Below are 24,623 nucleotides of genomic sequence, written 5' to 3' on the forward strand. Positions count from 1 at the left end.
GGAAACTGGGATGGGCTACTGAGATCTGACAAGAAGGTGGCCAAAACATTTAAAACAATCAAGAGGACTATCAGAAACATTAATTTATATTTACTATGGTTAAATCTGAACCTTTCCCCTAGTGTGTAATTTATGCCGGAGCTGTCACTTAATGATTATGTAAATATAGGATTAGCTAATCATTTAAAATATTATTTCATCTTTACCTCATCCTTCAAACATTTCTACTTTTTATTTTATAATGTTCATAACATATTAGTATCCTATCTAATAAAGAGGGAATATGCTAATTGACCCTCACACCATTGCAAAGATGGCAGCGCCCAAAGCCAATAAGGAGGGAATATGCTAATTGACTGCCACACCCTCAAAGATGGCAGCGCCCACAGCTACAAGATGGTGGCAACCAGTCCCTTCAGCCCCACCAGCGTGCCTGCCTCTGGAGTCCCCTAGTAACCTCAGCCCCCCAGCACTGAGGGCCAGCCCAAGGCGCAGGCAAACCTTGGATGGTGGCTGCCCAGCTGACGCCTGAGGCACAGGCAAGCCTTGGATGGCGGTTGCCCAGCTGCCCAGGGCCGCCTGAGGTGCAGGTAACCAGGGCCAGCTGAGGCTTGTGCTGCCAGCAGTGGCAGCAGCAGAGGTGTGATGAGGGCATCACCTTCCCCTGATCGCCAGGTCACCTCCCGCCCCTGAGGGCTCCCGGACTGTGAGAGGGAGCAGGTTGGGCTGAGGGACATGAATTTTCATGCACCAGGCCTCTAGTAATTTATAAAGTACTATTATTACAGATGACATAAAGTACACTACACAATAAATATGAATATGTATATATATATTTTACTTATTTGGAGTATGAGCTGAGAGATATTTAATAATAGCGTTCCCTATTGAAAAATATGGACACCACTGGTCTAATTTGTCATCTGTCAATAATACCTTTTACAAATATATGTGGACCAGGAACGATTTAGGATCCCTTCTGATACTCTGTCGCACTAGGCTCTGCAGAGACCCCGCACAGAAGGGGAATTAGCCCGTGCTCTTGTATTCATAGCTAAGGGCCAGGAGCCCATCTGTCACCAAACCTCATGCATCCAGTTGGCCACGACACCTTACCTTCTGCTTCTCCTTGTCAGTCATGGTTTGCTTGGAGCTCTCTATAAGATGAAAAAGTGCTTCATGCTTCTTGGTACTCTCCATTAATTTCTTTTTGGCCTAGAGAAGGAAAAAAAAAACATATAGAAAAGTAGGAAAAAAAGGAGCAAAAACGGTTATCAAGAGAAAAAATATTCTGTTCTGAAACAAGACAATGTTTATGTGCTAGCTTGAATGATTGTGTATATTTTAGTTCTTTATTTCTGCCCTCACCTCAAAATCTGCCTAAAATATTGCAATGGCTAATGTTTTACCCTGAGAACCACTGAATATATTTTCATTACAGTGGGTATACTCAAGAGGGTTATACATTTTGCTAGATCACCAAAGGCCTGCAAGCCTCCAAAATGTTATTCTAGCTAACATGAAGGAAGGGAGGGCTCTACCACAAAGAAAGAGTAACACGACAAACATGGAAGACTGCCTGCGTCATTCTTTTAAATCGGCCTGGGCCACAATTGAGGTTGCTTTAAGATGCTTTCTTAAAACTTAAAGCATAGGGGGAATCGTGCCACCTGATGACCAGGCTTGAGAGCTGGGCATTTGCCTGGCATCTTGTGACATGACCTGCATTTGTGGGAAGAGGGTGGGGGTGGGGAGCGATGGGAAGAAAGAAACATTCAAAGCCCCCCTCAGCCTCACAGTAGGTCATGATCCAGGTGATCGTTTTCTATTCCAACAGTTCCAATTTGGCAGGAGGTGATGCTCCAGAGATGAACTAAACAGAATTCAGTTTGAATTGGATTCAGCCTGTTTCAGAAACCGGGTTGACTGAAAGACGGTGTAGTTTTCTCCACCTCAAGATTGCAAGAACCGTAAAACCAGATAATGAAGGGAAAGGCTCAGGTCTCTCCTTCCTTAGGGATCAGAGGCAAAGGCTTCTGAAAGTCTCTAAATCTATGAAGTTTCCACAAAAGGGAATTCAAGGAGCAAAAAACTCCTAGGCCTACTTCCTCTGCCTTCAGTTGGTCACATGTCCACAGATAAATGAGAGTGTGAGGCAAGAGCTCTGGCCCTTTAAGGCTTTCATCTGTGTCCCCAGAACAGACTGCACTTCATTACTGACATGCTGAATCCCTTGAATTGTAACTGGGGAGACAATTACTACAGCTCAAGAATTTTAATGTTCTCTAATTTCTCTGTCACTCTTCATAAAAAAATAAAATCTATTCTTATTTGGAAAAATTATTTGGGGAAAACTTGGAAAAACAAAAGATGCTTTTTGTTCTTGAAAGCTATTGCAGCTGCGGAGCATGGCTTCTCCCTTCTGGTCCATTTATATTGAATTTCCCACGAAAGCTGAATAATTAGAGAATGGATTTTTAAAAACAAATTCTGTTTAAGAAAGCTTATAAAATCAAGAGCAAAACTAAAAACAAATGACTGGATGCTGTTTATGAGACTGTGAAATATGCATTGTGGATGTGATTCTCATGAGCCTACTTTTAGCAGTACTTCTGTTGTGGGTATAGAAACCCATTTATCTCAAACATTTCTTAGGAATGTCTTTGATCTCCTGGAGCCTTTGATTTCAGCAGAAGCTTCAGGGGCAACACGGAGGGCTGACATGGGGCTGCCTGTTTCTGAGGACGTCTCTAGTTATTTACATACATGGGTGGCTGTGTACCTGGGACTGTTCTCTTTGGGATCTGACACCTTGGAAATAAAAAAGGATAATTTCAACTTTTGGAGCACAAGACCTTTCAAAGAGGGACCTTGGGTTTTCTTGACAGATTCCCTCTCTAGTCCTTTCTACTCAAAATGAATTCCCCTTCAACTGGATTGTTCCAGAATAATCTTCTGCACATACATATGGGTTCCATCTGTTATTATCTCTGCTTAAGAACCTATAATGACATATTCTACATTCTCACATCAGAGCATAATTCCTTTCCTTAGAATTCATTCACTATTTCCTGCACATGTTGCCTATCAATGAATTTTAAAATTGCTTGGAAGCAAGAACCACCTCTTAGTGCAGTGTGGTGCACAAGAAGTGGACCACAGACTTGTGGAATCAATACTTATATGCATTTCCCTTTATGTGTCACTACCCATCCCTTGGCACTCTCACCAGTGAGACAAACGCCCTTCTACAGGATAAAACCAAAACTCAGATAGTATTGGCCACTTGCCCTAAGTTGCTAATTATACAGAGAGGAGGTCAGTATAGTGAATGATTAAGAGTTGTGACCCTGGAGCCCAACAACTTGTAACACTTGTTGACTCAAGCATTAACCAGCCCTGTGACCTTGGGCAAATTATTTAGCTCTCTGTATCTCAGTTTCCTCAGCCATCTTTAAAATGGGACAATGCAAGGTCACATACCACAATGGGTTGCTGTGATAATATAGTATATAGCTCTTGGCACACAATAAATGCTATGTAAGTGTTGGCTATAAATTACCATATTTAGAGCCCTGCTCTTCCATTGGTTGAGTTGAAAGATATATAATAACTCAGGCGAGGAAGCATTTTTCTCTTCAATTAGTGCTTAGAAATACTAACACTAAAACACATTAGCACATTTGTGCAAAAGCAAAAAAACTTCAATCCTAAAAACTGAGTTCACACAGAAGATATTTGTGTTACTTGCCTTAATTTGTTGATTCCAGTTGCTAATGAAAAGATTTGCTGTCTTTTCAACTTCGTTATCAAGCTATGGGAGAGAAAAAAGGAAAATTGTTTTTGCTGTCTTCTTGTTGAGTCATGGTACTGGCTTATTAGTTGTAGTGCAATCACTATCACAATTCATAGAAATGCTGAAATCCTACAGTGGACATATTTCCTGAGAAAAGTAGCCATCTTTCCCCCTATCAAGAAGCTCTCGACAGAATTTAGCCTGATGCATTTGGTAAAATAATTATTTCTAACACATAACCACATGAAAACAACGTAAATGTGCACAGTCTGTGTGGAGGAGGATCTTGCATCATTTGGTGTCACATCCAGTCCCATCATTTCCTCTTCAGCATCATTCCATGTGGCTCAACCTTTACCACCATGAGAACTGGCATCAGTCCTAACAGTGCTAATTTTACTAAGTGCCCCACTGCTTCTGAAGTGAATATTGTTTTAATTTCAAAGAGACTGAATTCTTAATCATAATTAACTCTCCCCTCCCCCTCCCCCCCGACTTTAAACAGCCAATGAGACAATAATAGTAGTGATGAAACTGGATCTAGGCAACCCGCCTGGAGGTGGAACTTAAGTTAGGGCAGAACCTTTGTTCCTGGACCACTGACCTTTTCCCAGACCCACAGATCAGACATCATTCAACCAGCTGGAGATCCAGCAATACTGCACTTTGATTTTTCCCAGTTGATTAAATTTGGAATATATGCTTTATTGTAACAAATACAATGAAAATAACTTTATGCTTTATGTATGTGACTGAAGTATGGAATGAGTTCACTTTTTTAAAAAAATTCTAATCTTTTATCTTTTGTGTGAGAGTGGGAGGGATGGTGGGGTTGCCGGAGGGAAGGGCAAAGCTGAAAAGATTTCAAACTAAAACAGCAGCTTGAAGGATCATGACATTAATTATCTAAGGTCCTATGATAATGATTATAGTACTGGGACTAATTTGTGGTAAGTACTAAGGAAATGCTAGTAATGATCGTACTATAATGTGGTGTAAAAAATTATTGATGAATGAAATATAGATTTGTGTTTGGATTTTATTAAGTTGTTTTGCAAAGGTAGATGATTATACTGCTTTCTAATAATTACTGCAAATTTTCCCCATCACCCTAGCCCTCAGTAGAACATCCATTCTGGTAAAAACACAGGTATGGCCACACCAACATCAGTTCCATTTCCTGACTGAGTTTAATGAGTTTGAATAAATTTCTTAAAATCATTTTTCTGCCATCAAGGCTTTTACAAATCCCCTCATCCTATTGACCTACTTCCCTTCACAAGGATCACCTGTCATTGCTTCAGAACTTCTGGCCTGCACCTGGTCTTGAAATAGTGCCCATGACCCACCCCTATCAGAGCTAAGCAACTTTTATGTAACACCCCTATGTTGCCTGAAAATATATTTGAAAGTGTTTAACAACTGTATGACACATCAATAGGAGGAAAATGAGCACAAATGAAACTGTAGCAGGAAAGCTACACAAATAGTGTAGAGAATACGCTATGCACGAGGACCTTTGCCTCTGAAAGAATTGCTTAGTTATTTTTCTTCAATTGCAGGCTGTTTGAGGATTTATAACTATCATTGCCTTTACATAATTCTAAGCTGATAAGCAGAGAACAACATTTTTTTAAAAAAAATGTGTTTATAATTTTTTATTTATAAAAGGATTATCTATTCATTGGAAATACAAAAAATGAAATAAGAATAACCTCTAATCCTACTGTCTAGAGATAATTTATATTAACAGTGGGGGGGGGGTTCTTCCAGATATTTTTATTTGCATATATACACATATTTTACAAAATTGAGGTAATTTAGACATATTTTTAATCCTGCTTTTTAATTTTATACTATGTAGTAAAAAAAAAATCCCCAAGTCATTAAATTCTTCTATAATAACACCTTTAATGGTTATATAGTAGTCCATTGCTTGAATTTATCATAATTTATTTTTGGATGAAGAAGTTTCCAGCTTTTCACCATTAGAAAAGTGTTTTAACAAACATCTTCCATATAACGTTTTGGGGTTTCTTTTTATTTTTATGACAGATTTCTGAAACCTAGTATCATTTTTAGATCACCTTTTACTTCCTGAGCCAAAGACAGAAATCTTGCTTAAACGGGGGAGAAAGGTTTTGACTCACTGATTTTCTCTTCTTCTCATGTACACTCAGGACTTGATAAGTTGGTTTTACTGCTTCCAACTCAATTGCTTTGCCAAGTTTTCTGGAAATGGAACATGAGAGACACAAGTATAGTATTAGGATTTATATCTACTTTCCAAATTATTTTCTGGGGAAATAAAATGGTGTGTTATGGCCAGATTGAAGTGGAGTATGGTTGCACACCGACATTAAATATTTACCACTCCCTTTGGGGTTGGAGCAGGGCTGGGGTGGGAGCACTCACTGATGCAGGTCTGCTGCAGACTTCATGCCCTCCGAGACCCAGGCCCACGCACTGGCGACACAGCTGGAGGCAAAGACAAGCGGGCGTCATTTTCCCAGAAAGTCAGATTCATTGCATTCAGTAATTGCACTCATATCCCTAATCTTATCTCAGTTTCTCCATGGTGTTAAATGCTGCCAACAAGTTTATTTGCACTGGACTCATTACAGAAACTGCTAGTTTTCAGGCATTTGTCATCGTGATTTTCATTTCCTATTTCATGTCTGTAGAAAATTGGGGAAATAAAGTAGCGAAGGCTGAGAAGGCACGTAGAGCAGGAGGGGACAGCATGCTAGGGGCAGAAGGCCCTTACAACCTTCTCAGGCTCCTCATTTCACTGATAATAAACTGAGGCTCAGAGAAGTTAAGTGACAGGACTCGAGAGCCCTGATCACAGCCTGTGTGCTGCTCTTGCCATTGGGGTTTCAATCCTGTTAGGACAACTACTCAGATATTTTACTGTCTTTTGAGCAATGTCTCAATTTAACAGATGGACGGCACTGCCCTGTCCTTAGCAGCACAGAGGGAGGATTAGGACGGGTGATACTATTTTCTCCTACGGAAGAGGCCTAGCTCACAGCAGACTTCAAAAGTCAGGATAATAAGCACAGTTGCATCAGTAACCTCAGGTACAGAGGCCTGTGTGGAGTTTGATGGGGGGGGGGGGGAGGGGGGAGTGGGGGAGAGACAGATGGATGCCCTTACTGAAATCGTGATGGTGCAGAGGTTTTGCCTCAAATGACTTAGGTTTAACCCTATAGTTATTTAATGGGAGAACTAGGTCAAAGGATGCCAGATTTTCTGCTTATCCAAGCCAGGCACAACAAAGGACTTACTGTATGCTTCCGATTAGAGAAAATTCCAGAAAAGACATATATATATATGATAGGAAACAGATCAGTGTCCGTGGTTGTTTGGGACTGGGTGGGGGAGGACTGCACACACGCATGAGGGATCTTTTGTGTGATGAAAATGTCTCCATGTTGATTTTGGTAGTAGCTGCATAGTATATACTAGTACATACATCAAAATAGACCAAAGCATCTGCTTAAAATAAGTGCTTATTATTGCAGGTAAATTAAACCTCAATTGAGTTGATTTTTTAAAAAAGGAAGCCAGCTCTGGCCAGGTGGCTCAGTAGGTTGGAACATTGTTCTGTACACAAAAAGGTTACAGGTTCAATTCCTGGTCAGGGCACATACCTAGGTTGCAAGTTTGATCCCCAGTCAGGGTGCATATGGGAGGCAACAGATCCATGCTTCTCTCTCATATCAATGTTCCTTTCTTTCCCTCTCTCTCTGTCTCCCTAATTAATAAAAAACATATCCTTGGCTTGGCCGGTGTGGCTCGGTGGTTGAACATCGACCTATGAACCAGGAGGTCACGGTTTAATTCCTGGTCAGGACACATGCCCAGGTTGTGGGCTCAATCCCCAGTAGGGGGCATGAAGGAGGCAGCTGATCAGTGATTCTCTCTCATTAATGTTTCTACCTCTCTCCCTCTCTGAAATCAATAAAGATATATTTTAAGCCCTAAGCAGTTTGGCTCAGTGGATAGAGCGTCTGCCTGCGGACTCAAGGGTCCCAAGTTCGATTCTGGTGAAGGGCATGTACCTTGGTTGTAGGCACATCCCCAGTGGGGAGTGTGCAGGAGGCAGCTGATTGATGTTTCTCTCGCATCAATGTTTCTAACTCTCTATCCCTCTCCCTTACTCTCTGTAAAAAATCAATAAAAAAAATATTTTGAAAAATATGTATATATATTTTAAAAAACAAACAAACAAAAACATATCCTTGGGTGAAGATTAAAAAAAAAAAAAGGAACCAAAGCACACTTTTGGGAAGAGAGCCTGACATTTGCTCCTCAGAGGAGCTGGGCATCAGAGCAGGAAGCTGAGGGCTGAACTCACACACTCCCTTTTGTTTTCAGTGGGAAGTTGGAGGGATGGATCACTTGATTTCTCTGATGTTCACTTAATTGGATTTTTAAAATATAAATAATTTGAGTCATTTATACAAGCACCTAATAGATTTGGGTATAGATAAAAGCTTAATTAAAGTTTATTATTAAATATTATTGTGCTAATCCTGATTAACCAAACGTTCTGGACATGCCAACTCTCTGGGAGTACCATGCTGGATGCTAGGGCTGCAACACAGTAAGGCACACCCACTATACCCCTACACTTCTCATTCTTTAGGAAGTAATTAAAATCAATATCATAATGAATACTTCTGGAACTTTGACTCTGTCTCAGCTAGTAAGCATACTTCTTGTATTATCTCACTTAATCTTCACAGCAATTTATTTCCACTTTAAATGGACACTGAGAGGTAAGATAAATTTTCCTAATTCACCTACCTGGTAAGTGGTTGAGCTAGAATTTAAACCCAGGCAGTCAAAATAAAGTCTAGCTCTATTCCACCACTGTGCTATACTGACTCCTTGGTAAATCTACTAAAATACTATCCTAAAAATCAAGCTAGAAGTCGAAGCAATTTTAAAGCCAATATTTGCTGTTACAGATGATGCCTGAGGAAGAATAAGAATATAAGCTCCTACAATAGAGACCATTATAAACTTTTGAACAATAGATACAGAGGCAGAGCTGCCTCAAACAGATTGTCAAACTGCAGCGGGAAGGCCGGGGAGGGTTGGGGGGCAGGAGGTAGGGGGGTAAGAGATCAACTAAAGGACTTGTATGCATGCATATAAGCATAACCAATGGACATAAGACACTGGGGGATAGGGGAGGCGAGGGGACTGTCTAGGGCGGGGGGATAAAATGGATACATATGTAATACCCTTTGTAATACTTTAAGCAATAAAAAAAAAAAAAAGAATATAAGCTCCTAAAGCCTTCCTTTTTTTTTCTTTTCCTCTCATTCACCATCAAAAGAAGCTTTTGCATTGGCATTGCCAGTTTAGGCTGACATCTGCAAGCATCAGTCACGAATCTTTGTAGCAAATTATCACTAGTGGACCATTTTTAGAATACAAATATATTTCTTCCCCCCCCCCCCAAAGAAGGAATTGATTTCATTCTGAAATGTATTGAGAAAGATGTGAACCAACATTTTTTCAGCAATAATGTTCTAATGATATATTTTCTCATTTAATATGCACACCCTCCCACATACACACATGCATACACACAATGGAGAATATATCATTACTTCCTCTACTACTGGAGGAAATTGAGGCACAGAGAAACCAGGTTATTTGTTAAAGGTCAGAGAGTTGAAATAAATCAGGATTCATACTTTTTGACTCCAAGACATTCCAAATTAACAACACTGTTTTCTAAATTAGCCATCATCAGTGAGACCTTTTACACATGTGGGCTTAAGACATAAACACATGGGATAAATCCAGCTCTGGAACTCCTTATCTGTGCGTCTGGGGAAAGTCTTAAACTCTTCAAGACTCAAGACTTAGTCTGTAGTAGGGACAATAATAAGACTTCTCAAGGGTTTTGAAGGTTAAGTGAGAGTATTTATAAACTCACTTAACACACTGTATAGCGCACAGTAAGTGTTCAAGAACTGGAAGCCATGCTTGACATCATGTACCTGCCACATTTATAACAGAAAACTGGAACTGAACAAATGTCTTTGTTCATTATTTTTAAGAATTATTTTACTTTACCTCTTTCATATACTTACTTTTTCTTTGTGTTCTGTAATGCTTTGTTCAGCTTAATTGCCTGTTTCTGAAGTCCTTTGGCATAGTTAAACTCCAAGTTTGCCCTGTTAGCAAAGGGACAGAATATGCCAAAAATCAAGCAACCCCTGCCTCCACCTCCTTACCCCCAACACACACACAAAGGAGAGTGCCCAGACTGACAATGCAATGCCCACATAAAGAAGAGATGATTTGTTTACTATAAAGTTCCTCTTATCCTTAGACATAATCCTTAAGGCTATCCAAGAGGATCCTACAAAGGAAGAGAGTTTATTTAGTTGACCTTGTACACTAGTGTTATGGATTGAATTGTATCTCTCCCTAACCCTTGAAGATGTTGAAATCCTAAACCCTAGAGCCCAAGAATGTGGCCTTATTTGGAAATAGGGTCTTTGCAGACCATCAGATTAAGTCGAAGTCATCAGGGTGGGTTCAAACCCAATATGACTGTGTCCTTACAGAAAGGGGTATGGAGACAGAAACACGCACCCAGGGAAAACACATTGTGAAAAGATGAAGGGTGATGTATCCACAAGCCAAGGAATGCTGAAGATTGTTAGTAAACCGCCCGAAGACAGGAGAGAGGCACTGAATAGATTCTCTCGGACAGACCTCAGATGGAATCAACCTGGACAACATCATGATCTCAGACTTCAGAATTTCTGTTGTTTAAGCTACTCAGTCTGTGGTACCTTTTAATAGCAGTACTAGCAAGCTACTACAAGTAGTAGAGAACAGAAGACTTCCCTACTTATCCTGGGATATAAGTACTATTAGATTAGTTCTAAATTATAATGAGCTGGCAATAAAATGATAAATTATGATGGACTTAACCACACAGTAGCTTTCTAAATGGGAAGGTGCTAAGGTGGCTGACACCACATTTAGAAAACAAATTTCCATTACTTTCTATGCAGGACAAGACTCAGTGGGGAATCTGGGCATGTCCTTTAAAAGACAACTCCTCAGTTCTTTTGGATAGATTGAATCACTCTCCCTTGAACTGATTTTGCCATTTTTACTTGTAGGCCCATCTACAGACAAAATGAAGACATATTCTTACTCATCTTACTTTTCACTGAAGATAATAAAAGTGGAGAAAATTAAATTTAGTGTATATTGTTTTCTTTCTTAACATGGACCAAAGAGGTTTCTTTGTTGCATATTTTTCAGTTTTGTTTACTTACACTTTTATCATAAGATAAAAGTCATTGGAATTATTTATGACTTCATTTCATGTGTGATACAATCCCAGAACTCTCTAGTAACTAATTTCATGCCTGAATCCCCTCCCCACCAGCTCCCCCCTCCCCCCACGCCACACACACACAAATTAGATAACCTGAACAGGGAAAGAAAGCTCTCTTTTATAAAATGGAATGCAGATATCATGGGCTATTGATCTATTGCTAAATTTCTATTTATTTTCCCCTGTTAATACAGCTGTGCTCTACGTTATATGTTAAGACTTTTTGAAGGAACAAAGACCATCTCATTTGATGAACTTGGATGATCTTTAATCCCAGGAAACTTCTACCATTCAGTGGAGTGGCTTTAGGCAATATAAAGGGGAGTAATTAGTCCTACATCAGGGGTTTTATGATAATTAAATATAGTAATGACCCAAGCTGAGGGGGGACTCAAAGACTGGAATAATTACTATTGACTTGCATGATCTGACCCCTGGTTCCCTCTCTGATTTCCTCTCTTACAAGGTGTCCCCTTGTTTACTGACTGCTGGTGGCCAGATGCCACCCTCCCTCAGGGCCCTTGCACTTGCTGTAGTCTCTGCTGGGTGTTCCTTCTGTTACACAATCATTACGGAATTTTCCTTCATGACAACACCAACAGGACTTGCTCAAATCTCACCACCTCAGAGGCTACCCTATCCAAAGAGCATCCTTATTACTTGCCCCTTACAGCTTTATTCATGTCTTAGAACATATCACTATCCTAAGTCACATGTTTTTCTTTTTCAGTGTACTTCTATGAACACCCCTAGAATGTAAGCTTCATGAGGGTCTAGATTTGTTTTGTGTATTGCTATATATCTAGGAATAGAACAATGTTTGGTGTATATAGGTGTTTGGTATGTGTGTAAAAATGAATGAATGAATGAATGAATGAATGAACGAACTTTCCATCAGGTCTTTTTTTAAAATTCTAATTGCCCTGACCGGCAATCAACCCGCAACCCAGGTATGTGTCCTAACCAAGAATCAAGCCGGAGACCCTTCGGTGCATGGATGACACTCAGTCAACTGAACTACACTGGCCAGGGTTCCATCGGTCTTGTTAGAATTGTTAACTGGTTTCTGCTACAAGTCTGCTCTCACTTCACCATTTATGAACACAAAATTGCAGAACTACTTAGATGTATTCCTACAAGCTTGAGCTGTGTTCAGCCCTGATATCAGGGTACACAGCTTTCTAGCACCTGGAATAGCTGGACACAATAACCCTTTCCTAGCCCAGTGCTAATCAGAGGGCTTTTAGGACGTTCCTTCCCAGTCTTCTTTCTTGGAAACAGCACATAAACTATTAAATATGATGAAGCATTTGCAGTGCTCATCTCACAGCTGGGCACTAAACAAGTTCCTAATAGATATTAACTTTTTTAAAAAAATCTTTTTTTAATATATTTTATTGATTTTTTACAGAGAGGAAAGGAGAGGGATAGAGAGTTAGAAACATCGATGAGAGAGAAACATCAATCAGCTGCCTCTTGCACACTCCCCACTGGGTATGTCCCCGCAACCAAGGTACATGCCCTTGACTGGACTCGAACCCGGGACCCTTGAGTCTGCAGGCTGACGCTCTATCCACTGAGCCAAACCGGCTAGGGCTATTAACTTTTCTAATATTGATATTATGTACCCCAAAGGATCTCTAAACATTTAGAACACCCCAGATACACAGAGGGGAAGGTGTGGGAGATATAACCCACAGTTTGCCCACCTATCAGCTCCAGAACAATTCGAAATGCCTTCTAACAGGAACGGCTAATGCTGTCAGGCACAGCCTCTTCCTATGAATTCAGTTTCACTTTTAGAATGTTCTTGCAGGCTGCACAGCGTGTCCTAGAAGCTAAGCAGAAATAAAAAGAACAATGCCCAGAAGGAAGTGTGCTTTCCTTTAAGTCACTAACTTAGTCAGATCCTCCTGGGAGAAAATGTTGGGCTTGGGTGGCAAGAAAGGAAGAGGGCCCTGCTCACTCTGAAGCTACTGCTCTTCTGTTTTGAGCCTGACCACCTTCACTCCTGGGCTCCAGCGTTTCGGCTGGCTTTCACTTGAGCCTGGTAGGAAACCAGCCTGAAGAGATTCAATTACCACCCAGCACTGCTTGCTTTGGGTTTCTCTTTATATACAAGTGTCGTCTGCATCAGGGCATATTCGTATATATTTTTTACATGTTGGTATATAGCTTAAAAATTCCAAACAGTGCTCTCCTGACAAGTGCGTTGCCTGTGTTCTGCCTATACATACAGTAGTGACATCCACATGTATTTGGCACTTCCAACATGCCAGGCAGCAAGTGTTTCCTCATTCAATCCGTGATAACTCCCACTGGGTAGGCACTCTTACTCTACCCATTGCATGGAGAGGAATAGCAAGGCACAGGCAGTTTAGTCAGTAACTTGCCAGAGGTCACCCATGAAGAAGGGACAGAGCTGGGATTCAAAGCCGGGCAATCTGGCTTGAGAACCTACCTACTTAGATACTCCAGTGCCCTCTGGAACTGTGGGGAAGGGGCTGGAGATGGGCTCAAAGGTAAGGACTTTTAAAGGTTGATCCGCCTCTCACTTTGCCTTGAATTGCAGTGTTTCTGAATCACCATAGCTCCCGGTGGCTTAGCAGCCTTGGTGCAGACATACTGACTTTCCCTGGCTTCTTCCAACAGCATTGGTGCTGATGTAAGGTGTGCTCCCAAATGGGGAGGAGGAGGTGTTAAGGGTCTGGAAAATGGAAAGGGAGGGATCTGTGCTATCAACTGCCACCAGCATCGCCCTCTGTGGCGGGACTGAGCTGGACATCGCTTCTCTGAACATCACTATTGTATCCTTTGCCCACCTTGGATATAATGAAGGGTTTTAGAATTAGCATTCCAATCGACCAAGCAAAGCAAGCTGTAATAAGCTCCTCTTGCATTTTAAAGCCTAATGACCATCACACAATCCTCAGCAGATTACTCTGCCAATCAGAAGGAAATGAAACGAACCAGGGCCTGGAAGATGGGTGCGGGTGCATGGGGAGTGGGGCACTGTGACTGGGCTCCCTTTCTGGCAAGTTTGCCTACAGATGAAAGGTTCCCAGGCCTCTGGCCCTGAATGGTCTTAATCTTAACAGAGGCGAATGGCTAAATTTCTCCCTGAAGAAAATGGTTCTAAGAAGTTATTGTTCCAACTGGGAAGCATCGAAAGAGCTGTCACATTTATAAGTCGGAATGTTTGTAAATTGAACAAACGCTGCCATGTGGCTTGTCTGTGCTCATGGTCTGATAAAACAGTATGTCTATATGCCCTTTCAGAGTTACTGCTAAACAGAAATAAACTGTTTTCCCAAGGAAGAGGTGGCACTGCCCAGCCTCCTCCTCCGTGGACCCTTACCACACACACTCACAACTGCTCAGTCCTTTATCCTGGTTTCCAGCCTAGAAGTCATCACATGCAAAGGGAGTCAAGAGAGACAGAGTTAATCTCAGATTGAGTCCTAGAATTTTCATTCCTCATTAAAATAATCAGAAACATGCTTGCAAAAACTTTGTGCTTAATGTCTTAGCCCTAAAGCTACCTAATAGGAGTTGAGAGTCCTAACTGCAAGCAGTTGTCTTGGTGCATGTGAAATTAATGATGTATATGTCTTTTGATGGACAACTCAATTGCAGAATATTCCAGAGAATTTTAAAGGTCCTGGACCAGAGAAATGGCATGCACTGGCTTTTAATCCATCTATGTTCTGATTTCCTCTCAGCATGTGGAGGCAGGTTAATAAATTCTCATTAGTAATAATAAAGACCAACCAATAAGTCAAAGACCAACATTTGTCTTAGAATTTAAAATAAATTATATTTTGAAAGAAAAGAGAGATGGAAAATACAGGGTATCAGATTAAATATTTTAGGTAGAGCACAAATTAAACTGTATAAGTGACCATGTAATCAATGTTAGAGTGCCTTGCTCTAATAAAATTAAGATTTTAAAAAATGGTAAAAAATCACAAACTGTAGCTGGTCCCTGTGTCTAAAAGAAATTAATTAATAAAGATATGCACCACTACGTTCATCGCAACATTATTTACAGTAGTCAGGATATGGAAGCAACCCAAGCGCCCATCAATAGATGAGTGGGTAAAAATGTTGTGGAATGTGGAACATATATACAGTGGAATATTACTCGGCCATAATAAAGAATAAAATCTTACCATTTGTTAAAGCATGAATGGACCTAGAAGGTATTATGCTAAGTGAAATAAGTCAGACAGAGAAAGACAAATACTGCATCATTTCACTTAAATGTGGAATCTAAAGAACAAAATAAACAGAAACAGATTCATACACACAGAAAACAAACTGATGGTTGCCAGAGGGGAGGAGGTTGGGGGCTGGGTGGGAAAGGTGAAGGGATTAAAAACTACAGATTGGTAGTTACAAAATAGTCATGTGATATAAAGTACAGCCTTGGGAATATAGTCAATAATACTGTAATAATGATGTACGGTGCCAGGTAGGTACTTGAAATTTAGGGGGGATCACTTTGAAAGTATATGATTGTCTAACCACTATGCTGTTCACCTGAACCTATTATAAAAATGATATTGAATGTCAATTGTAACTTAAAAATAAAATTTAAAAAATAAATAAATAAAGTAGAACTAAGGCTCCCTTAAGCTTGAAAATAGCAGGTGACAGAGCCCTCCCTTCAACATGAATTAAGAAGAAATTTTAGTAATCTGAAAATCTTTGTTTGACATGTCATCCCCATCGCTGGCCTCTTAATTTCTACTCACAGCAGCTTGTGGTTGGGGGCTTGGTATGCTGACATTTTCCACCCAAGCTTTATCAGTTTGTCTTTTGAAAGATAATCACAAGCTCATCTTACAAACAGGCAATATTTCAAAGCTAGTTATTAGCAATTTGAAAGACATTTTTACATGGAAGCTCTGTTATTTAAGCAGCAGGATTCTCTGGCTAGCCCACACACCCACTTCATCATTACCGATTGCCTCGATTCTGGTTCCTGAGGACAGTATAAAAAAGGTGAGTGGGACCAAGAGGACACCCTTCTGGAGGGTCCAGTCTGAGAGTCTCACTGAGTCCCTGCCCACTTGTAGATCAGGGAATGGGCAGCTGTGGCAGCTCTAGATCTTCAGATTCTCTTTGTCTGCTAATTCTTGAACTGAGTGAGTTTATAAAAGGATTTGAGGCAAGTGCTGTTGTGGGAAAGTCAGGCAAAATGGACAAAAAGGGTAGTTTGCAGAGCTTTTTAGCTAAAAAACAAAATCTCATACAGAAACCACCATATTGTAGAAGTGGGAGCAGGAGGAGGGAGCTGAGCCCTACCAATTTAACTATCTCACTCCCTGACTTGTCCCCTGAGGGCTCCCCACAGACTGGTGTGCAACCGGGCTGAATTTCATACTGAAGGTGATGGGAGTCTTTGAAGGGTCTTAAATGGGGCCATGGCCACAGAGTGTAAGATAAATTAGAGAGAGATAGACCCTAGCCTGCTCCCTAGTTGAGGCAACTTTGCTTGGATTAGAAAAAGAAGATCCTGTGAAGGGACACAACTGAGCCAGGGTCCAAGACTCAAGGGTTGGGAGTGATTTCAATTCCTGCCTTTGCTCAGCCCCTTAGCCAAGTGCCTTTGTGCAGACAGAAGAACAGGTTAAGAGCTTTTTGCCAGAACAATGGCAGAGGCAATGAAATGAAAAGAAAGCTATAAGGTACTAGAGAGCAATATGATGACTCAATCATAAGCTGAGATAGAAGGAATCATGGGTGGCTCCAAGGATCGTGGGCTTGATCAGGTGGCAGTGGTCACCATGGTAAAAAAAAAAATCCACGAGCACCAGCTTTGGGGAAAAGCTAATAGACTCTGTTTTGGAAAAGCTTCCTTTGTGGCTCCATGGGACACCCACATGGAAATGTCCAATAGACTGTTGGGTATATGGTTTGAAGTACAGATAAGACATACTGTCTACATGAGAGAGTCATCAATTTGCAAAAAGGAGCTGAAGTTGTGGGAGCTAAGATCACCCAGGCTATGAGTAGAGTAGGAAAAGGAAAGATTTACCAAAGACTTTATTTAAATCATTTATTCCTTTGTTGACAACATCTGCAATGAATCATGGATGAAACAATGGCCAATTACACTTTCTTCTTTGTTCTTTTCTTTTCTTTTCTTTTCTTTTCTTTTCTTTTCTTTTCTTTTCTTTTCTTTTCTTTTCTTTTCTTTTCTTTTCTTTTCCTTTCTTTCTTGTTTAATGTCCAGACCAGTATTACTTGCCATTTGAAAACCTGATCCTAAGCTTGCTTGCAGAGAAACAATTGATTTTCCCATCAAAACTTGTTTGAACATTAGCTGTGGAGGTGCAGGGAACCAAATACTCATAATAGTTTCTGGGAATGTGTCTTTGTCTTTTAAAATCTGATCTATGATTGTGTTAAAGTGAAACCTAATGACTTTGGTGTGAGGCATCATAGGAGTTGCTGTGTGTCTCTGGATAAATCTGAGCTGCTACTATAAAAAAGGAAACTGAAGCAACTAATTGGATAAAAGAAGCTAAGCATGACCATGAATTGCAGAATTTCCAGGAAAAATGGTGTTTCAATAACAACTGCACTTTTCTAGCAGCACCAATTAGAACAAGTGCAAGAAGGCAGCTGAGCTTGGGAATGGAAGTCTCTGAACTCGCAGCTTGATTGTGATGCTGTCTTTTGTAGCCCCTGGCCAACACAGAGCTGCTCCACAGGGCCACATTCCAACAACAGTGAAGACCCTGTTCTAATAATGTGGTTGTAATATAATAAATTAAACTCGTAACCATCTTTCATTTATTTATTCATTGAAGCTACAAATATTGATTGGATGTATTTCATGTAGCAGGTACCTTTCATTCAGCTGGCCGCTGGATGTGCCTTTATGATTTTCTACATCATAACCCTCAACAATTTCAAAAGAGACAGGTAAGAAAGCGCATTCTGACTCCATGTACAGCAGATACATCTGTGGCAGGTAGAGATGCAGAGCAACCTGGACAAGGCAGTTTTGGATCAGTGAGTCCCCAAATTTATTCAGTTCATTGTTGAGTCTGTTTGCCAGGCATAATTTATCACCTGCCTTCTGTCTTCATAGCTCTCCTCCAAACACTAATTTTAAAGATGGGGACACCAATCAGGTTCAGATGACTGCAACCCAGATCATGTGCATGGCTAATAATGTGTACAGATTTTTCCTGATCTGCAGAGGGAGATGCTTTCTAACCCAGGAAAGGGGTTGAATTTGTAGTAGTTAACTGGTCTTATTTTAAATAATTTCCTCTGAAACTGATAGCAATTCTTTTAAGAAATTCTCTCCCCAATTGGTCCTTCTATTCCTCTCACAGAATCAAAGCAACTTGGATATTAAGACAGAAGTAACTTCTTATATTAAAACTAGAGGTCCGGTGCCCAAAATTCGTGCAGGGGGGCACGGAGAGAGGGGGAGTCCCTCAGTTTGGCCTGCACCCTCTCGAAATCTGGGACCCCTCGGGGGATGTCCGGCAGTCGGACATCCCTCTTGCAATCCAGGATCACTGGCTCCTAACCGCTCACCTGCCTGCCTGATCATCCTTAACCCCTCTGCCTGCCGGCCTGATCTCCTGTAACCACTCGCCTGCCTGCCTGATCACCCCTAACTACCTCAACCTGCCTGCCTGATCACTCCTAATCACTCTGCCTGTCTAATCGCCCTTAACCACTCACCTGCCTGTGTAATCACCCCTAACCACTCGCCTGCCTGCCTGGTCTAATTAGCATGTTACACTTCTATTATTATAGATTTTTTCTTTTCAACTTTGTTTGATAAACCTGGTTATTATCTTTATAATAGCCTTTTGGACCTCTCCAATATCTTCCCTTGGTCCCAATAAGGCTAATGTTCTTCTTTGTAAAGAAAAATCAACCAAAAAATGAGTTTGTGTCACCTCTGGCACGCGTGTCATAGGTTTGCCATCACTGCTCTAGATGTAGGAAAATGGTCATGCCTTTATGGCCCAATTCAGTCCTTGGGATCTCTAATTTTAAGCAGAAATGTTTGTAACTTCTTAACTGAGTTAATTGTGCTTATTTCAGCACAGTGAACAGCTTTAAACATGATCACATCCAGTATTAACAGAAGATGATACTGCCCTGGCCAATGTTGCTCAGTGGGAGAGCATTGGTCCAAGCACTGAAGAGTCTCAGGTTTGATTCCTGGTCAAGGGCACATACCTGGGTTGTAGTGCCTAGGTTGCAGGTTTGATCCCCAGCCCCAGTCAAGGTGTGTGTGGGAGGCAACCAATCAATGTGTCTCTCTCACATTGATGTTTCTCCCTCCCTCCCTTTCACTCTCTCTAAAAATCAATGGAAAAAATATCCTCAGGTGAGGATTAACAAAACAACAACAGCAACAAAAAGATGAGACTGAAAATGGTGACTTTTCTTTCATCCATTTGGATGGATGATTAGAATTAAATTCAGACATTTACTGAAAAAGTCAAAAGGCCAGGCTGTAAGAGCTCAGCATACAAAGGTGAGTAGGACACAGCCCCCCACTCCCTCACCCTCCTCGTAGGGGAGACATATGTCAATTAATAATTGCCACTGGTGTGAAAACAACAATGGTGTATGCATCAGGAAAAATGGTGGGCCCCAGCAGGTGGTGATAAACTCAGTCTTAGGCATCGGAAGAGACTTGACTGGATCTTCCCAAGCAGAAGTACCTCCTGCTGTTTCCTGATTTTTTTTGGTACCCAAGTGATAAATGTGCAATAGAGAAGAATCACTTTTGAAGCCAATCTCTCAAGTACCAAAATATAACACTGTGTTCCGGGGATTGGGACAGCTTGTAATCACTCCTCCAGTCCCATCACTCCCAGCCACTAAAGAGGAAGAGCTGCTTATTGCAAATGCACATTTCATACCTTTGCTGAAGAATGGATGTGACCTGCTTGCAGAAATTCTCTCCATTTTGAGAAAACTCCTTGAGGCTCTTGTACACTTGATTATACTGAAACAGAAAAGATGCATAGAGAGGTTATGGACACTTCCAAAGACAGAACTCCTTTAAACTCTGAGTGCTGCTGTGACAATGACTGTCATTGCAGGTGACCGTGCAGCTGTGGGGTGCACACCTTTTGGATGAGTTCTTAAAATAAAGACTAAGTGTCTTCTGCCTGGATATGAAAGATCCTGGAGGACTTTTCAAAAAATAAAGCTATCTGCTTGTCTATCTGCTTCTCCCCTCGACCAAAGGCAAATAGTTCAGCAGTAGGGCTGCCCTTGGAGCCTGGCTTCCTACTGCCCTGTTGTTCCCAGGAAGGTTAATGGTACATTCTGAAACATGTTGAGTAGTCAATCATTTTGTGTCTCACAAATTCCAAAATAATATTTCTAGATCTCCTGACAAACCCTGGGCCATAAAAGTGAGTGTTTCTTGGCTGAGATATAAAAATGCAAATGAATAACTTGTTAATAAAAATGTTTCCTAATCCCCTCTACATCTCATTCAACTGTAGTAATAAGAATGTTAGAATAATGAGTTGAACATTTCAATTGAACCAAACCTTTATACAATTATTTATATCTCAATTTAGCCTTCAGACTCAAGAATTCTAATTGAAAGTTTTTGTCATTGGGTTTAGAGCTCCACAATGTCATTCTGAAAATTGTATTTTTAAAGGTTGACCTTGATGACAATAGATTTTAAGTGCCCAAATGGAGAGGGTAAGTGTCAGCCGATTCTGCTGCTTTCCTCACACAGAGTAGGTGAATTAGGAACAGAACAGTTTTCAAACACACTTTCTCACAGTTTCCATCTGGCAGATGCATTTTTAGTGAATTGCATTTTTCAAAATGAGATTTTACACAAGAGTATGCAAATTTTGTGTAGATCAAGCGTCGTGCTGTAACTCGACTCATACAGAGAGCCCAGCCTCTTCCGGCACTCAAGGTCTCCAGCAGGCAGCTGGGCACTGTGTCAAGAAGGGCAAAGGGAAGCAGGCTCACATTTACTGAGCACCTACTACATATATACATCATGCATGTTCACATACGTGAATACTCAGGGCGGGGCAATCTTTTTGGCAGCACAATAGCACCTGGTATATGGTGCAAACAGAGGACATGGGGCCACAGAGGAGGAAGAGACCTAAAATTTAGCACAGAAAGCCATGGCAGGACGTGGACACACAGTAGTAGCAAACCAACTATCTGGGACACAAGGACAGTGGTCCGGGAGCACAGCCCTTGATTGCTAACTCCTAAAGCAAGGTTTGCACAATCTTGTGCCTGCAGGCACTGGTCAGGCACCTGGGTGAGCGAGGAGCAGGGTGGGGACCGTGAGCTTGCAGAGGCAGCTGCCACATTGCTCCGGCCCAGGATGGCCAGATCATCCAGTTGGTCCAAAAAAGCTGAAATAAGGATTGGAATCTGAAATGCGATTTTTTAAAATTGTAGCAAACACTTCACAGATTTTAAAACTCTGCAGAGTAAGCAAAACATACCTGTGCTGAGGTCCAGGTGTAGGCTTTCTCACACACAAATGATTCTCCTCTGAGAGTCAACAGAGTAAAATCACATTTGGCAACCAAGCTTCCTCATTGTTATTTTCCTAAAAATAATCTGACATCGAAGAATGATATGCTACCAAAAGGCTTCCTTCCTTTCCTTACATGTACAATGGGATAATTTTATTGAGCATTTTAAAATTTTTCAGTTTTTTTTTGTTTGTTTGTTTACTCCTCTATTAACTAAACATTTTCACTAAATTCCCCTAAGCCTTTCATTTTCTTCCCATAACACCAGAAAACATACCTAAGTCTCATGATAAGAAAATAGATACATGTTTAACAGGGCACCTACCCCTGGAATAAGGTCATTTCTCAACCTCTATAGCCCTTAGGTGTAGCCATGTGCCTGAACACTTCTTGAGGCAGGGGCAAAAGTTTTGCATGGGGTTTCAGTGAAGGTTCCTACCTTTCTTTGCTGACAACTGGACTTAGAAATGATGGCTGATGCCATAAGGTGGTCTTGAGGATTGATGCCATGTGCTAAGGTCATACAGCAGAAAGAGAAAAAGAGCCTGGGTCCCTGCTGGCCCTGGAAGCCACCACACGAGCCCTGAACTCTCTTCTTTGGAACTTTTTTTATGTGGGAGAGAACAATGTTAGGGTTTTTTTTCAAACTCATTTTAAGTTTTTTAAATATGCAGTTGAACATATTTCTAACTCATATGCTGTCTTTTAACTTTTTATTTTAAGTTATGATGCATTTTTATGTTCATAAAGTAAGGATACAGACAATAATAACGATACACATTTCCTACTCACTACCTAAGCTATAGAGATATTAGCAGTTTGCTTCTGCTCTCTCTTTAGACAACTATTTTTTTCCTTTTCACAATTTATTTGGCTAAACTTGGGCATTTATTCTTCCATACTGAAAGGAGTTTTTAGGGGTAAAATAGGCAGGTCTAGGGAGTGCTAGAAATAAAGGGGGCCCATGGGGGAGGGCTGCAAAGCTGGGGCCTGGGAGCTGCCAAAGGCATACATTCACAAAGAACCAAAGGTGCCACAGCCTAAAGGGAGAGGAAGACACTCATACACAGGAGATAAGGGGAAAGTCACAGGGAGTAGAAAAAGAATAGGGAGAAGGAGAAAAACAGATTTTCACAAGGAATAGAGAATTCTACCACAGGAGGGGGAGAAAGAGAGGGGGACCCCACATGGGGTTTGAGCTCTGAAGCTGCTATAGTGACCAATCAGAGGGGCTATCAGGACACAAGGAATTGCATGCAGCCTTTATAAACCTTAGAAGAGAGGGACTTAGTGGAACCCCCTCCCCATGTGGGAGTCTGTGTTTGTTTCCCAATAAATTTCCAACTTTTCCTATACCACCTTTTGTCCATGACTTCATTCTTCTAATCCACCTGACAAAGACCCAGGAAAGAAACCACCTTTGCATCCTGCCCAAAGGTAAAGCACACATTTCAGTTTGATTTCCGTGTTTCAACATGAACATATCTAATTACAATTTTTTTAAAAAAAATCCCTGTTGGGATCCTAATTGCAATTGCATATATATATATATATATATATATATATATATATATATATATATATATATATAATTTGGGGGAAATTGACTTTTTGATAGCATTTAGACTTAAACATCCAAGGATATAGTAAAGTCTTTTCATTTGTTCAAATCTTACTTTATGTCCAATAAAATTTTATGATTTTTATAGGTCCTGTAATTTTCTCATCTGATTTATTTAGAAATATTGTGCAGTATTAAGCTATGCCTTTTTTATGTGATGTCCTATTTGCTCTGTCTCCAGCAATGCAGAAACAAAGATCCAAAAACACCAGGGGGACATGCAGGGGAGAAGGGTAGGGATGCAAGCTTGCAGAGTGCGGCTTTCTGCTCTCCAACACTTGCGAAGGCTGGGGCTGGGGCTGGGAGAAATCAAAGCAAAGAGATGGAGTGGATCATTTGGGAGCATTCCAAGTGGAAGTAAGGACTAAACCCTCCCATCAGGAGAACTAAAGAGGAAGGAAGGAAGGAAAGGACTCTGAGATGAGCTGCTGCTATCACCTGAGGAGTGTATGTTTTCCACGGTCCTGGGGTGAGAATAGGGGACCTCAGGCACCTTGCGTGAGGAAACCATGCTCCTAACCAAAGCTGTGAACAGAACCAGTTGAGAATATTTCTATGTGCTGGGCTGCAGGGGCTGCTGCATGTCCCAAATGTATCAAGTCATCAAAACTCTCCAAGACACATTTGTAAAACACCATCTCCAGATGTCTAGTTCTAGGAGGCCAGACAGTCCTGAAAGTTTATAAATCAGTGATTTAACACTCCGTGGCCTTTGGAGGAGAGGGGGAGCCTGTGGCAAAGAGGAGATTCCTGTCTTTCCCAAAGATACTCAAACTGAACTTTTCAAAGGCAAAGGCTGCTCAAATAAAAGTGCATCTTATGGCTTGAATTGACTCTGAAGCTGATAGTTTTAGATTTTGAAATATGATTTCCTGTTATTTAATAGACTAGTACTTCCTAAATTTTTCACATCATGGCACACCTAGAAAATGATATTTGTACCAAACAGTGTACTAAAGGGACAAAGCTGTTCCGGGTAGAGACAACTGGTCCATGAGCTCTGCCTCCACCCGCTAAGACCCCAAGCCCAGCCACACCCTGCCAATTCAAGGGCTGATACACCTGTAACCCATTTCCCAATCTCAGTGTTCCCAGGCATACACAAGTCTGGAAGCTCTTCAATAGGTCTCGTTTTTAATTTAGTGAATGAATAACAGCAGAATGTTCTGCTTGTAGTAGCAATGGAGAGAGAATCTGTACTGGACAGTCCTTGATAAGCTCTGATAAAGGTGGCATTAATAAAGGAGTTGCTAAAAAATATTTCCATTATTTTAGCATAACCCCTTATTTACA

The 24,623-nt window shown here is 40.9% G+C and overlaps 1 protein-coding gene across 2 annotated transcripts in view; it reads right to left on the minus strand.

Moving 5' to 3' along the window:
* The window catches only part of NOSTRIN (nitric oxide synthase trafficking), a 54,174-nt gene that overhangs the window by 26,341 nt on the left and 3,210 nt on the right, over window positions 1-24,623 (minus strand). For both annotated transcript variants that reach the window (XM_059704211.1, XM_059704212.1), the window contains exons 2-7: window positions 20,096-20,181; window positions 9,916-9,999; window positions 6,212-6,274; window positions 5,947-6,028; window positions 3,752-3,814; window positions 1,117-1,215 (exon numbers count right to left, since the gene is read on the minus strand). In XM_059704211.1, the coding sequence (XP_059560194.1) occupies window positions 1,117-1,215; window positions 3,752-3,814; window positions 5,947-6,028; window positions 6,212-6,274; window positions 9,916-9,999; window positions 20,096-20,181 (477 nt within the window). The remainder of the gene's footprint in view (window positions 1-1,116; window positions 1,216-3,751; window positions 3,815-5,946; window positions 6,029-6,211; window positions 6,275-9,915; window positions 10,000-20,095; window positions 20,182-24,623) is intronic.

Source organism: Myotis daubentonii, chromosome 7 (genome assembly GCF_963259705.1).
Source record: "Myotis daubentonii chromosome 7, mMyoDau2.1, whole genome shotgun sequence".
Taxonomy (NCBI): domain Eukaryota; kingdom Metazoa; phylum Chordata; class Mammalia; order Chiroptera; family Vespertilionidae; genus Myotis; species Myotis daubentonii.